The 14,746-nt window shown below is 35.5% G+C and overlaps 1 protein-coding gene across 1 annotated transcript; it reads right to left on the bottom strand.

The window, feature by feature from the left end:
* Positions 1 to 378: 378 nt before the first annotated feature.
* Positions 379 to 6,459, bottom strand: LOC133327376 (putative uncharacterized protein DDB_G0286901). The gene is made up of 5 exons (XM_061535936.1): positions 6,369 to 6,459; positions 4,886 to 5,658; positions 4,593 to 4,739; positions 1,009 to 1,874; positions 379 to 912 (listed from the first exon to the last, which is right to left on the bottom strand). Exons 1-5 carry the CDS (start codon positions 6,457 to 6,459, stop codon positions 381 to 383), a joined length of 2,409 nt encoding a protein of 802 aa, XP_061391920.1. The 3' UTR covers positions 379 to 380.
* Positions 6,460 to 14,746: the final 8,287 nt, after the last annotated feature.

Below are 14,746 nucleotides of genomic sequence, written 5' to 3'. Positions count from 1 at the left end.
ATTCGTTAAGAAACTACTTTAATATGGACAGTATTTTGTTTTTATTTTTGTTTCGTTTTTTGTTGTTGTTGAGTATTTCCAAGTACAGGTAGTAGTTACAAAATTATCCTTTGAGGATACTTTTTGTGGTTGCGATTTGAGTTTTTTGTTTACACTAAACACGAAATAATTAAATTGTAAATAGCAAAATTAAAAAAATATTTATAAAAAATAGCAGTTTTCGTTTCATAAAAAATATAGAGGAGCGTAATAAGAATTAGGAACAAATGAAGATTAGGCTTTAAATTAAAACAAAGAATATTTAAAAACAAACAAAAATTACAAATAAAAATTTATTAGCTCTAATAAGGCTTATTTGGGGACGTTTGTGGAGGCAGTTTCTACCTGTTGGCCAGTAGACCATTGGCTGGCGGTAGTATTGTATTGGGTGTCGTGGGTGTGGTTGGCAGAGAAGGCGGTGCCACACCCAAAGCCAATGCCGTTGAAGTGCTTAGGAGGCCATTGACCAAACCCATACCATGATGGGTCAGGGTGGGTGTTGTAGGAGCTGAAGAGGCAGAACTCAGGGGACGTACATGATTTTGCATAACATTCGAAGAATTTAAATTCTGTTGTTGTTGCTGATGCTGCTGTTGTTGTTGAGCGGCAGCTGCTGCCGCCGCCGCTGCGGCCGAGGCGCGATGATGTTTATTTGAATTACCCTTAACCAAACTGCCATTATTCTTTTGGGCCATGTGTGTCTGATAATGTTTTGCCAAATGGGCTTTTTGGCGAAAACTTTTACCACACAGTGTACAGGCAAAGGGCTTTTCGCCGGTGTGTGTTCGTATGTGAACATTTACGGAATATTTGTCTTTGAAACCCTTCGAACATATCGAACAATAATGCAGAGAACGTTCCTTACGTTGACCGCCACCACCACCACTACTGCCACTTGATGAAGAGGATGTTGAGGTGCCAACATTACTTCCCGTCGAGGATGCATTAACGCCCCCACCCACACCTCCATTACAGTGAGTGGGACTATTACTACTGGTTGTACTGCTGCCATTTGAGGCCGGTCCATTACGATTGCCATTTGTGAATGCTAAATTACTGGAACCTTTATTGGAAGTGGTTAAATTACTGTTACTGTTGTTGTTGGCATTGTTAATGATATTATTGTTATTGTGATTAATGACATTAGGATTATTGTTGTTGTTACTGTGATTACTGTGTGTCGATAATGTTCGTTTATATTTCTTGGTAACTTTCGCCGTGGACACCATGCGTTGACTTGAAGTTGTCACTTCCGGCTTCAATGGCTGAGGTGGTGGCTGTTGTTGCGGCTGCTGCTGCTGCAACGACATTTGTGCTGTTAGCCCATTATTTGGTGTTGTTGTTGCTGCCACTGCGGCTGATGTCGCACCAGCATGCAGTGTCTGTAATTGCTGCTGCGTTGTCACTGCCATCGGACCTGTTGATGCGACCACACCACCAGCGCCACCACCACCTGTGACACTGGGCGAAAGTTGCATCATCACCTCATTTGCATGATAATCATTGGCCGTGGCTGTGGTGCAGAACTGTTTGATTTTCTCAAAATCATCGCTGAATGCATTCTCCAACGTTAGGAACATATCATCGACCATCATATTGCTCGTTTGATTATTGTTATTGCTGTTGCCGCTATTATTATTGTTATTACTGTTGGCACTGTTGTTGTTGTTGTTGCTGACGTTGTTATTGCCATTAGCATTTGTGACTGGCGTGAGTGGACCATTGGTGACCGGCGAATGTGGCACCATCATATGTGGATTGTGACCGTTGGCATTTTGAGTATCATCGAAAATTTGTGCCGCACTCAGTGAGGTATCGGAGAAATTTAAACCGTCCTAAATGAAAAGAAAAAAGAAATGGAAATTGGATATTGCAATAATATTTTCTAATTTTAGTAAACAAAAGATTATTAAATATAAAATTATTTTACTTGATTAGATTTGATGATATTGTGTGGTCTTTATGGGTCTTGGAATCAAATTAATATGTTGATTAAAGAAACTTGAAAAAAGCTGATTGATTTGTTAAATACGTGATAAAAAAAAACCCTTGCCGAAGTATATCTAACATTGTCAATATTATTTTTGGAACTTCAAACTACATAATATGCAAATATATCTATGTTACAAATATGGACGACAGTCGAGGTGTAGAAGTCCTACAGAAGTTTGTATTCATATAAAATACCCTTAGTAAGTCATATATTTATAGAAATTTTGTATTCCCCTTGCAACACCACTAAAATTTAATCGGAGATCGCTTTCCTTTATCAAAATTAAATTCTATGCTGATTTAATCATGCCCATCGGCCTGTCTGCCGGTTAAAATCACAACAGAGATCGGAATATTTAAGATAGAGCAGTGAATTTTTGCACAAACATTGCTACTATCCATGGAATGTTCGGTCTTGTAAGCTGAAAATTGGTATTCTGCGTTATTGGAGATTGAGAACACCACATAAAGGTTCCACCACATTATCGGCATTGTAAAGGTTTTAGCAACATTTTCCGACTGATTTGACTGGATTTTTTGTTCTTGGAGTCTGGGAAAATTTCGAAAAAAAATAAACCGCCAACTCTAGAGGGTCAAAAAATTATGCGTTAAGTAACGACTATCAATATGATTGGTCTACGACGATTGGTTAAGGGGCTAGGATAAATCCAATCGGTGACGATCTTATTTTTTAAATTGGTTTGTGGTCAAAACTAGGCGATTTTCCAAAAATATTTGTTCAAAGGTCTGCCCTTTGGTTAATTTTTGAGCGCAGTCAATAATCCTTGTTCATACGAGAGCTAGACATGTACTATTTCTAGCACCGTTGAAATTTCCCTTAACTCGACAAAGATTGCCGCTGAGGTGAGGAAGTTGCGAACCCTGTTTGTTGAAGAACGTATAGGTTAATATGGAACCGTATTAGACTTCAAACTCGAAATGACGAAATAATCAATTGCGTCCAATGTAATTGCCAGTACACAAGAAGTTGAAACCAATTATCGGCCTCTCCGACTTTTCCATAATATTGGTGTTTGAAAGCTTCAACGGGCAATCACCACCATTCTTCATAGTTAGGCACACATGCCCGACTCCATCTAAGACAAATGCTCGTAACTACTCATTGAGTTTGCATAGATGACCCAAAGAAAAACTCTAGTTATAAGGTTAAAGCAAAATACACACATATGAGGCAGCCAGCAGAATTTGTGTTGAACAATAAAAGAAATGACGAAAGATAACCCTCTCTCCATCCCATTTGAGGCAAAGAGCTACAACAAATAAGCATGTCGAAGGAAAATTGACAAGAAATTGAACGAACTTAAAAATGCGATCTTTATCTACATGTAAACCGACTAACATCAATCTAAATCGGACAAAAAATATATGGGAGCTATATCTAAATCTGGACCGATTTTCACCGACCGAAATTTAGCACACATCATTCTGGACCTAATTCAGTCCTCTATGCCAAATTTCGTGCAAATCGAAAGATATATAGGGACTTTGGCGCACCATTTACCTAAAATCGGACGAAAATATATTTGGGAGCTACATCTAAATCCGGACCGATTTTCAGGAAACTTAGCACACATCATTCTGGACCCATTTCAGTACCCTATGCCAAATTTCGTGTAAATCGAATGATATATAGGGACTTTTGCGCACCATTTACGGTAAATCGGACGTTACTATATATGGGAGCTATATCTAAATCTGAACCGTTTTTCTCGAAACTTATCACACATCATTCTGGACCTAATTCAGTCCTCTATGTCAAATGTTGTGCAAATCGAATGATATATAGGGAATTTGGCCCACCATTTTTCTTAAATCGGACGAAACTATATATGGGAGCTATATCTAAATCTGAACCGATTTTCTCGAAACTTGGCACAAATCATTCTGGGCTTAATTCAGTACTCTGTGCCAAATTTCATGCAAATCGAAAGATATAGAGGGACTTTGGTGCCCCATTTACCTTAAATCGGACGAAAATATATATGGGAGCTATATCTAAATCTGAACCGATGTTTTCCAATTTCAATAGGGTTCGTCCTGGGGACAAATAAGTAAATTGTGCCAAATTTCATCTAAATCGGATCCTAAGCGCGACCTGTACTTTGTTTACCATTTTAGCATCTACAGACGGACGGTCGAACGGACGGACATGCATAAATCGACCCAGAAAGTGATTCTATGCATATTCTCAAAAGCAACCATGTGTCTATCTCGTTTCCTTTTGCCTGTTACAAACATATGCACAAAGACATAATACCCTGTACCACAGTGTGGTGAAGGCATGTTATAATCAAAGCCACATAGTCACAAGTAAATAAAAATAGTACAACAACCCTGATGAAAAATCGTAAATTATGTTCATCCCGAAAAAAGTTGGGAAATTCCAATTTCCAACACTAAATAATCTCTATTTGTGTATAGTTGAACGACCACATTTTTTTTAAAAGTCCCCTGTTTAAAGTGTTCTTATAAGCCTAAACGTATGCACCACACATTCAATATTTGTCTTTGTTATTCTATGTTTATAGAACACAACTTACCGTATCAACTGGAAATAATATTCTCCGCATATCTTCATCTTTTACCGATGGCGATGAGGGCATTAATGCAATGCCATTGTGCATATGCATACCTTTGGTATAACCTTTACCTTGGAGGGCACTACGTAGCAGAGATTCGGCAGAGTTCTATATAAGGGAAAACATAAATATAGAAGAAAGACTACAATAAGAAAACAATTTAGAAAGGAAGAGGAATTTTCAAAAAATTATACTAAACAATGAATACAGTAATTTTTTTTAATTCTAACTTACACATAATTACAATTACTTACCTGTTCATTATTATGATCGGTCATATGCCAATCATTATTATTGTTATGGAACTGATCCAGTTGTTGGCCAACATTTAAGGGTGCCACTGCAGAAGAACCATCCACCACACCAGCCGTACTTGTCACCGATGCGATGGTATTGATTAGGGATGGCAGACGTTGATTCGTTCCCACCGCCATATTCCCCCCATCACCATTTAAATCCTTACAACCATCTGTACTGAAACCACTATCATCGTAGGGATATTCCGATTTTATATAGCCTGGAAAACTCCCCAAGAGACTATCAAAATCCAAACTATTTTGTAAATGGCTGGTATCGGTTTCACGTTTTAACCATGGCTCATTGCCATTTAATACTGTTAACGTATAAATTTGACCATCCGTACTGATAATGTTCGAGATGGTACCGTCGCTGTTTAGCTGTGTTTGGGACACTGGTGTTGTGGGCAAGGACGATGCTGCAGCTGCTGATGTTGTGGTCGTACTAACTGGAGTCATGGGTGATTGATGGTTGTGTGGTGACGAAGGATTGACAAGACTGGAGTGGAGGGGATTTAGTGTTGTGGCAGGTGACGAGGATGTGTGATGCATTTGGTTAGAGGAGTTGTTGGTGCTGTTGGCGTTGTTACTGCTGCTGTTGTTGGTATTATTGGGTGTACTGGCATTGGGTATGGCAACCAGGGTAGTGCCAGCCGTACCGGCATTTGTTTGTTGCTGTTGCCAACAATAACGATCCAAATCTTCGAATATGGTTGATGTGTGTTCCTTGTCTGAGGTCCAAAACTGGAAATAGACATAGATAAGAAAATATTTATTAAAATTTGATAAAAGAGTTTGACGGATAAAATCTATCAGTTTGACATTTGTCTTTTTTCAAATGTTCTAAATAAGAAATGTAGAAATTTCCATTATCAAGATTTTTGTTTTTTTAATACAAATTATATTGTTGACATTTTTGCTCCAATTTGTACCCTTTCCACCCTAATACAACAAATGTACCTGTCATGTTAGATGTCATCTTAAGGCAAGAAGAGGAAAATAACAACAATAAAAACAATTTTAATTTAATCGCTACCAATTGACATATGTTTGAAAACGGTAACGAATAGTCAACCATCCAGCCAGCCGGCCAGCAGTCAGTCAGTCAGCCATCCAGCCAGCTTTGCCAGCTAACTAACTGTTAACTAAAGGCTCACCATGGAGTAGGGGGCAATAATGACACGAGTTGTTGTTTTATTTTCCATTGAAAAAAAAAGTTTTAAAGAAAAATTTTCTATGAAACAAAAACAACAACATCAGCAAAAAGAAAGGCTATGAAACATGGCTTTACAACATGTCATAGAAATGCATTTCTAAAACCCACCAAATGGACCACAACAGCAACAACAACAATATGGACAACGGGCCACATCTGAGTTTTGATCTTTCAAAAGCCAGATTGCCACTAGAAAATGCGGTTGTCATGGTTTGTGTATATTACCCGTTGCCCGTTTATCGATGTTGTCGCTGTTGTTGGCTGCTGCTGCTGTTTCGATCATGTCAATAAAAATCATACACGTAACCTGAGGCATGTTATCTGTAAACATTTCTTGAACACCGCAACAGCAACAATCACAACAACACAAAGAAAAATTGACAAAAACAAAAAGATTCCAAGACGACATGACTTTTTATGTTGTTGTTGTGTCGCTGGCTATCACCACCATTCTTCATAGGTCGTCCATTCATCGGTACTCAGTCCCTCACCCCAACTACTAAGACAAATGCTCATAACTAACCATTGAGCTTGCATGGACGGACGAGAAAAACAGAAAACAAAAAAATCTAGCTTGAGAAATTGGAGCAAAATACACACATATGACCGAGGCAGCCAGCAGCCAGTTGTAGTATTGTTGAACAATAAAAGAAATGACGAAAGAGAACCTCTATCCCCCCACTTTTGATGCAACAAGCTACAAACATAAAATGCGACATGTTGAAAGTAAAGAAACACGGGCACGTGCCACACAGTCTCGAATAAGTTACAACAGTACGAAAAACCTGATGAGGAAAAAGGTCGTAAACTGAGTTTGTCAGCCAGCCAGTCAGTCCGTCGTTTGATTTGTTTTATTTTTATTTGTACTTTTTTGACATTTGTCATCTATGAAGGGAGATGAATTACCTGGAGCAATTTAGTTAGAAATAGAAAATGCGGCAATTGTAAATGGTCGGCCTTGTTTTCCTTTTGTCATTACAGAAAGTCGGAGGTTTTTGTCTTTTTTCGAGATCATAGATAATGTTTGTTATATTTCATGTTGTAATCCATCAAAGAAAGTGATTTTTAAGATTTTTAGGTAAGTATGACATTTGTTGTTTGTAATAAAAACAAAAGACTTACGACACAAACCTTTTTTTGTGATGATAACGTAAAAATGGTAAAGGACCGAATGCCTAGAGATATAACAAACAAACGACTGGAAATATAGATGGCAAAGAACATAAACATGAACTTTGTTGATCCTACCAAAATTTTAGCCCCATGACTTATGTCAGTGGATAGGGTTAGCCTAGCTCTTGTCATGGATTTTTGATTGCAGTATTGTTGTCGTAATTTCAAGGACATTTGAATGTTTTTATAATTATTATGATATATTACAAACCCCATATATATGATGATTATCGTTAAAAGGTATGTGCTTACAGCACATCTGAACGAGAAATAGGAATCTGAACGAGAATATTACGTATTTTAGCCTCTGGGGTTTTCCCGAATACCTACATAAAGTCACAACGTTTGGAAAATTACACTAGAACCTTTAGCACATTTGCCATAGCATGAGACTTTTATATGGGGTTATGTCTATATATAGTAAATTTTCCGCGAAGAAGTTTTTTACAATCCAAAATAACACATGGCGGGGGAAAAAACTTTAAAGTTTTAAATTTTTAAAATGGTGAAGAATCCAGAATGCCAAATTACCGATTTTTCATATGGAACATGGTGTTATACGTTTCTATGGGCTAGGACAAAACATAAACCTGCAATACATTCAATATCCTACATCATAGTATATGAAGTTTGATTTTCCGTTTGTAACTCATCGATATAACCATTTCCGACCCTATAAAGTATCTTGATCAAGGTAAAATTCTAAGACGATCTGGCTATGTTTTAATCACTCTATCCTCTAAAATTGAAATAGATAGCCAAAATATTGCATAGAATCAAGTTCGAAGATGGGCCATATCGGTCCACGTTTAGGCATACATCCCATTATAAGGATACCCGCAATATTCGGAATTTTGAGGTTCTTGAGCGCGTTTTTCAACTGAATTCGCTGAAATTTGATACATGGGATTCTTATTTGGTTCCACTTTTCGGGTAGCCCTTTTGTAACGGCTACCCAATTTTCAGTATCTGGGGGGTTTTGGACGTATTTTCTTGACCGAATTGGCTGTAATTTAGTATCTTCTGTCTTTATTGGATAGTGAATCTCTCCACTAAAATTGTAAATCTTTGTCAATTTTCTGGGTGGCCCCATATAAGGGTACCTCCCAATTTTCGGTGTTCTGGGGTTCTTGATCGCGTTTTCAACCAAATTCACTGTAATTTGGAATTTTGTGGTAGTATATGGTAACATTTCGGTTCAGATTTAGAAATAGCTTCCTTATATAGTTCCGTACGACTTTACCTAATGGTCCAGCAAACTGCCAAGTTTTGTCCGATTGGTACGCAATTTTTTGCACAGCGTACTGAAGTAGCTACAGGTTGATGTCAGTGAATTTTTGTTGACATAGATATAGCTCCTATATACACCTTATTCCGATTTTGTGTTAATAGATCCTGTTCAATTTGCACGATATATGTTTAGTATATTGAATCGAGTCGGGAATTACATGTGTTAAGTTTTTGTTGAAATCGGTTCAGAATTAGGTATAGCTCCCATACATATTTCCGTCCAATTTCATGCAAATGACCTACCAAATAACTAATGTTATTCCTGTTGGGACGAATTTTTCACAAAGTATCAACTGGGTGCTAAATAGGCGTGTATTGAATTTTGTACAATATATTCAGATGTAAATATAACTCCTATATATTTATATCCTTAACCACAGTCCCAATATTTATTTCGATTTCCGCAAACTTGTGCATAGCGTATAAGATTGAGCCTGGAATGATGTTTGCTAAGTTTCGTTGAAATCAATTCAGATTTAGATGTAGCTTCCATATAATAGACGATTATCCGATTGAGATTACATTTTGATTACATATTTACTAATGATACAACAACGGCTCCAAGTCAGCTCCATCGACATGCAATTTTACTTACATTTCAAAATGATACGCATTTGGTTTAAGGGGACCCCCCATTCTCGGATTCAAAATTCTTTTTCGTGTTTTGATTTAATTTGAACCTACACTAATTCAACAATGTCCCTATAAATTTTCAAGTGAAAATCTCAACAATTTTTGAAGATATAGCCGATTTATTGTGTTAGCATCAAGTGACGGCAAGAGGGCTTCTCAAACGCGATTTACTCCAAACGGCGTTGCGAATGGCGGGCACGATAACTCAAAAACTAATAACCCAATCATTTTAAAATTTTGAGACGTTTCTCTGAAAGTGTATAGCGGTTCCTTTAATTGGAATAGCACCATATTTCTATGTGGTCCTCCAAAGAAGTTATGTATATCCTATCGGATATTGTACATATGAGAATGTCTTGTACCCAAAATGGTGAAGGATATCATTGCTGAATTTGTCTGAATTTTGAACTTTCCTTGCTGGGGTTTATATAATTTTGTTTAAATAATGTCATTTTGTTTCATTACTCATCAATTATATTATTTTTTTCAACACTATATGCTAAGGAATTAAGTTCAGAACTGTTTGATGCCGTTATATCATCACGCACACATAATTCTTGTGAAATTCCAAGCTTTGTGATTTTAAGCCATCAAACTTAACAAAAAAATAATTAAAACAATTTTTTTTTCATAAAATACTAAAACTTTAATTTATGGCCATAATTTATGCTAAAGAATTATCAAAGTTGGACTATAACTGTCATAATCGGTTAAGCTAAATACCACGAGAATTTCTCAATTTAGTTTAATTTGAATAAACATAAATTGATTGAGTTTATTGTTGTGCGAAATTCAATGAGATAGGCGGCTAGGTATTTTTTTCTGTTTCTAGTGAATTCAGATTATTGAGCGACAACAACAACAATGACGACGACGAAAAACAAATTGTTTAATTCGAGAATGTTAGAACTATTAAGTGACGAGCCGGCAAAGACAACAATTGAGATTTAATGAATTATTCTAACAATGTTAATGTTTTTTTTGGTAAGGCTACCTACTTACCAACCACCAACAAACAAAAGACTTAAGAGTCAAACTTGTTTCTGAATTCATTCACTAAACCTCAAAACTACACAAACCAAAACAGATGGCCAAAGTAAAATCTCAATCTAACAGGAAACTTCAAAGTAAAATCACAACGACAGTAACAACAACAACAAGAAACCCAATGTGGCTTTTGGTATGTCAGTTTGTTAACGAGTTTATGAGCTATTCCGTTTTATTAACAAAAATATTCATTTTAATGATTTTTTAATTAAAACATTTAATGGTATTTTTTCTGTTTTGTTATTGTTGTTTTTTTAGTTTTAAGAGTTATTTTAAGTGAACCTTGTATTTCGTAAATAGACAATGGTATTTGGTTTTAGTTTAGTCACACCATTATAATCAACACACAGAAAAAATATTTAAATATTTTCAACATTTATTGAACGCAATGAAATCTGGTCATAACAACAAGGCAACAAAGTTGTCAAATCTAAAAAATTTTACAGGTGTTTCTATAGTTAAAATTAAAATTGAGTATAAATGTTATTTTATAGGACGAAGGAGAAGTTAGGCGTAATGTAAGGCATAGCCAACTAAGGTAAGCCTTAAATTTTTCATGGACCCTGAACTTCATGCTCATACACCGGGCGAACTTAAATATGTGATATACTAGCATATACACGCTACTTCGTTAGCGAATGTGGGATGTATTTAAAACCACCCTATATCGACCATTATTAAAATTTTAGAACCATTAAGTACCATATTATGTTCTCAAATATACCTCAGTATCTCAACCCTACACACCCATTCCGACCGCAACAGAAATCTACCTCTATACTAAATTTGTAATTTTTTACCATTTGTACTCGTGTTATACTTATTTTGAAAAAAATCACCCAAATCCAAATTGAGTATCAGTTAGTACACATTAATATAAATTTCCATAACTACCTACTTTAGCAATCATATGTATGAATTTCCAACACTTCCCACCTACCCCAATCTTAATTCCAAATTTCAGGATTCTATCGGTTCACTTAAATCCAATTTGTACAACTTAGAATACATAAGTAAAAATTTCCATTACTACCTACATCATGCAATCAAATTGAAATCATGAATTAGATAAAATCTTAATTATAATCCAAATAGTATCAAATTTAGTACAAAAATTCAAATTGTACCAAATTTAGTACACAGTAGTACGAATTTCCAAAACTTCCTACTTAGCCCAAACCTTCACCCCCAGAGTGATACTAAATCCAAGTTTCAAGATTCCAACTCTATCGGTTCACTCACAATTTAAATTGTACCAAATTTAATACACAGTAGTACGAATTTCTAAAACATTATACACACCCCAATCATACCCCCACACTGATCCTAAAACCAAGTTTCAGGATTCCAACTCTATCGGTTCACCCACAATTCAAATTGTAATAAATTTAGTACATAGTAGTACCAATTTCCAAAACTTCCTACATACCCTAATTCTACACCTCTACGGTGATCCTAAATCAAAATTTTAGGATTCCAACTCTATCTGTTCACCCACAATTTAAATTGTACCAAATTTAGTACACATTAGTACCACTTTCTAAATCTTCCTACATACTCCAATCCTACACCTCCACAGTGATCCTAAATCAAAATTTCAGGATTCAAACTTTATCGCTTCACCCACAATTTAAATTGTACCAAATTTAGTACACATTAGTACAAATTTCTAAAACTTCCTGCATATTACAATCTTACACCTCAACGGTGATCCTGATTCCAAATTTCATGATTCTAGCTCTATTGGTTCACCTAAAATTCAAATTGTACCAAATTTAGTACCATTTAGTACCCATAAGTATTATTTTCTTAAACTGAATCCTGACCCTAATCCTACATCCCTACAATGATCCTAACTCCAAACTTCATTGTTCCAGCTCTATCGCTTCACCCAAATCCAAATTGTACCAATTATAGTACGATTTAGTACTTTTTGTACACATAAAAAAAAAATTCCAAAACTATGTACATATCCCAATCCTACACTCCGACGGTAATGTTAATTTCAATTTTCAGGATCCCAGCTCGATTTGTACCTCCAAATCAAATTTGTACCAAATATAGTACCATATAGTACTTTTCGTACACATGAGTACACGCTTTCCAAACTCTCCTCATATCGACCCTACTTTTCAACGTTATTTTACATTCCAAATTTCAAGTTTTTAGCTCAATTCATTCACATGCTACGAAATTGTACCAAATTTAGTACATTTTCGTATTTTTCGGATAGTTATAGTTCGAATTTCAAAAACCCTTTAGTACATCTATCCTACAGTCAATCAACGACCACCAACCCAAATCTCAGAGTTCAAGCTCCACTGGTTTGCCAAATACAAATGGTATCACATTTAGTACTTTTTAGTACTTTTCGTACCGTTCTAGTACAAATTTCCAAAAACCCAGCCTTATCTGTCACCTTTGGACCAAGAGTGTCCCTCACCCAAAATTTCAAGATTCTAGCTTCAGCCGTTTCGTCTGGGCGTTGATGAATCGTTAAATCAGTCAGTCAGTCAATCACATTACTCTTTTATTAGTATAGATAAAAAATCGATAACCTATCCTTTGAAGCCTTTGGAGTTGACCAGACCATTAAAGTCTGGGTTAGCCATTTCCTAAGTAATAGATGGATAAACTGTAGCCCATAAGTCATAATTATCAGGGACAATGTTGGTCACCTCTTTCAAACGTATCTTAAGGACGTTAACGGAACCTGTATGTTAGGCAGATGGCTTCTAAGGGAAATTAATCCCAACTTACTATGCACTAAGACAGAAAAGGCATTAAACATTGCCTTTAATTGGGCGAGGCCAAAGGGTTGGTAACGTAAATGCGGACAAAGAGGGATATATGTCATTTTTCCATATCGACAAAAATAGGAAAGTATAAAAATGCCTTCTTCTAAAACAAAGCGATAGTCATGCCAGATAAAGTTAAAAGTCTGAGAGTCATCAGTAAACTTAAATAGAAACGTTCCAAACCCTATATACCGACTAAATATGACCAAACTACCGCATAGAGTACAAAATACAGAATCTAAAACATAACAAATACTTACATATCTTCAAATCTACCCCATTGTATGTTGCGAAGCATTTTAACAATACACATTTCCGCATAAAATTCCGCACACAGTGAAAAATAAAATCTAAACTAACAATGACAAAAATGTTTGGAATTTTTCTTTTGCTGGTATGTCAGTCCCCGTTGTCAATGGATTATTTGCAATATCCAATCATTAAACAAAATAAAAAAATAACTCTATGGAATAAACGCTAGTAGCTTCTGTTATCCGTCTGTCTGAATAGAAATAGAAACCAATATTTGTGGTCTACACTAACTTGGTTACAATCTGCGTTTATTTTGTGCATTTGGATGTTTTATGTTTTGTCCGTCTTAACACTTGTTTTACTATTTCGACCATGTGATATAAATACTAAAATCACATTTTATTAGACTCAGTGACAACAACAACTGAACTACTGGCCAAAACATAATGCTACACCAACGACTAGGAACTATTTTTTGTTAGATTTAAAATATTTTGTGTCTCAGTTTTTATTTTTTTTCTATTTTGTACGTTTTATTAACAAGGTGTTATACGTAAAACGTGATTGGGATTTAAAACGAATCTTTTTTTTGATAATTTTGCTGCTATCAATAGCCGCATTTTATTGACAATTTTGATATTTTGCTCCAATTTGTGAGGGAAAAGTTTCAATTTAAAAACTATAAAATGTTTCGTTGTTGTTGTTATTGTTTTAGGTGTTAGTAAATTCAGTTGGACCTCAAACAGCTGAGAATGTATTAGGAATTTTTCCGTAGTATGTTATGGGTGTACTGGTATGTGGGTATTGAAAAAGTACGGCTTGGATTAAAATGTTTTTAATTTATTCAATTACGGACTCTTTCATTTCGCATTATTGGATGTAGTATACCTATTTTACAGTTTGAGCCAATTTGACCATAAAATGATTTAAAACTATATTAGATAATATGGAATTTGTTTGTCCAATCAGGCAACATTCAAGATACACATGGGCTATGAGACTATAAAGTACAAATTAAGAACATGGGGGTGGATCCATGGGTCCCATTTTCGGAATAGATCTAAATATAATATATTTATAAAGAAGTGCACCTATATGTTGCATCTTTGTTTTGCTAAAAAATATTACTATGTGCGAAGTTTGGGCCAAATCGGATACTTAGAAGGGAACCCCACCCATTCTCGATTTTAATTTTTCAAGATTTTCAATGGGCTGGTAAATCAATACCAATGCTTGTTAAGGTTTGTAACTTTGCACATATATATTTGTATATTTGAAATAGAAGAAAAATAATTTACAAAAAATGTTTGTTGTTGTTTTTTGTAATTAAAGAAAAGTCCTTATTTTTGATGGCGGGCATCATAACTCCTCACTGGAACATCGGAGCAATACGTAATGATGTTTAAAGGT

This window comes from Musca vetustissima, unplaced genomic scaffold, assembly GCF_032173495.1.
Source record: "Musca vetustissima isolate MV318-11 ecotype Yass unplaced genomic scaffold, APGP_CSIRO_Mvet_v1 utg33044, whole genome shotgun sequence".
NCBI lineage: Eukaryota > Metazoa > Arthropoda > Insecta > Diptera > Muscidae > Musca > Musca vetustissima.
The sequence above is the reverse complement of the archived record's forward strand: the minus strand, read 5'-3'. Positions and strand labels throughout refer to the sequence as shown.

What these genes read in the sequence shown, in the direction of transcription:
- LOC133327376 (XM_061535936.1), bottom strand. Translation starts at nt 6,459, where the DNA reads ATGCCTCAGGTTACGTGTATGATTTTTATTGACATGATCGAAACAGCA. An exon ending in CCGATCATAATAATGAACAG is followed by an intron (nt 4,740 to 4,885) that starts GTAAGTAATTGT and finishes TCCCTTATATAG; the next exon opens with AACTCTGCCGAATCTCTGCT. An exon ending in TATTATTTCCAGTTGATACG is followed by an intron (nt 1,875 to 4,592) that starts GTAAGTTGTGTT and finishes CTTTTCATTTAG; the next exon opens with GACGGTTTAAATTTCTCCGA.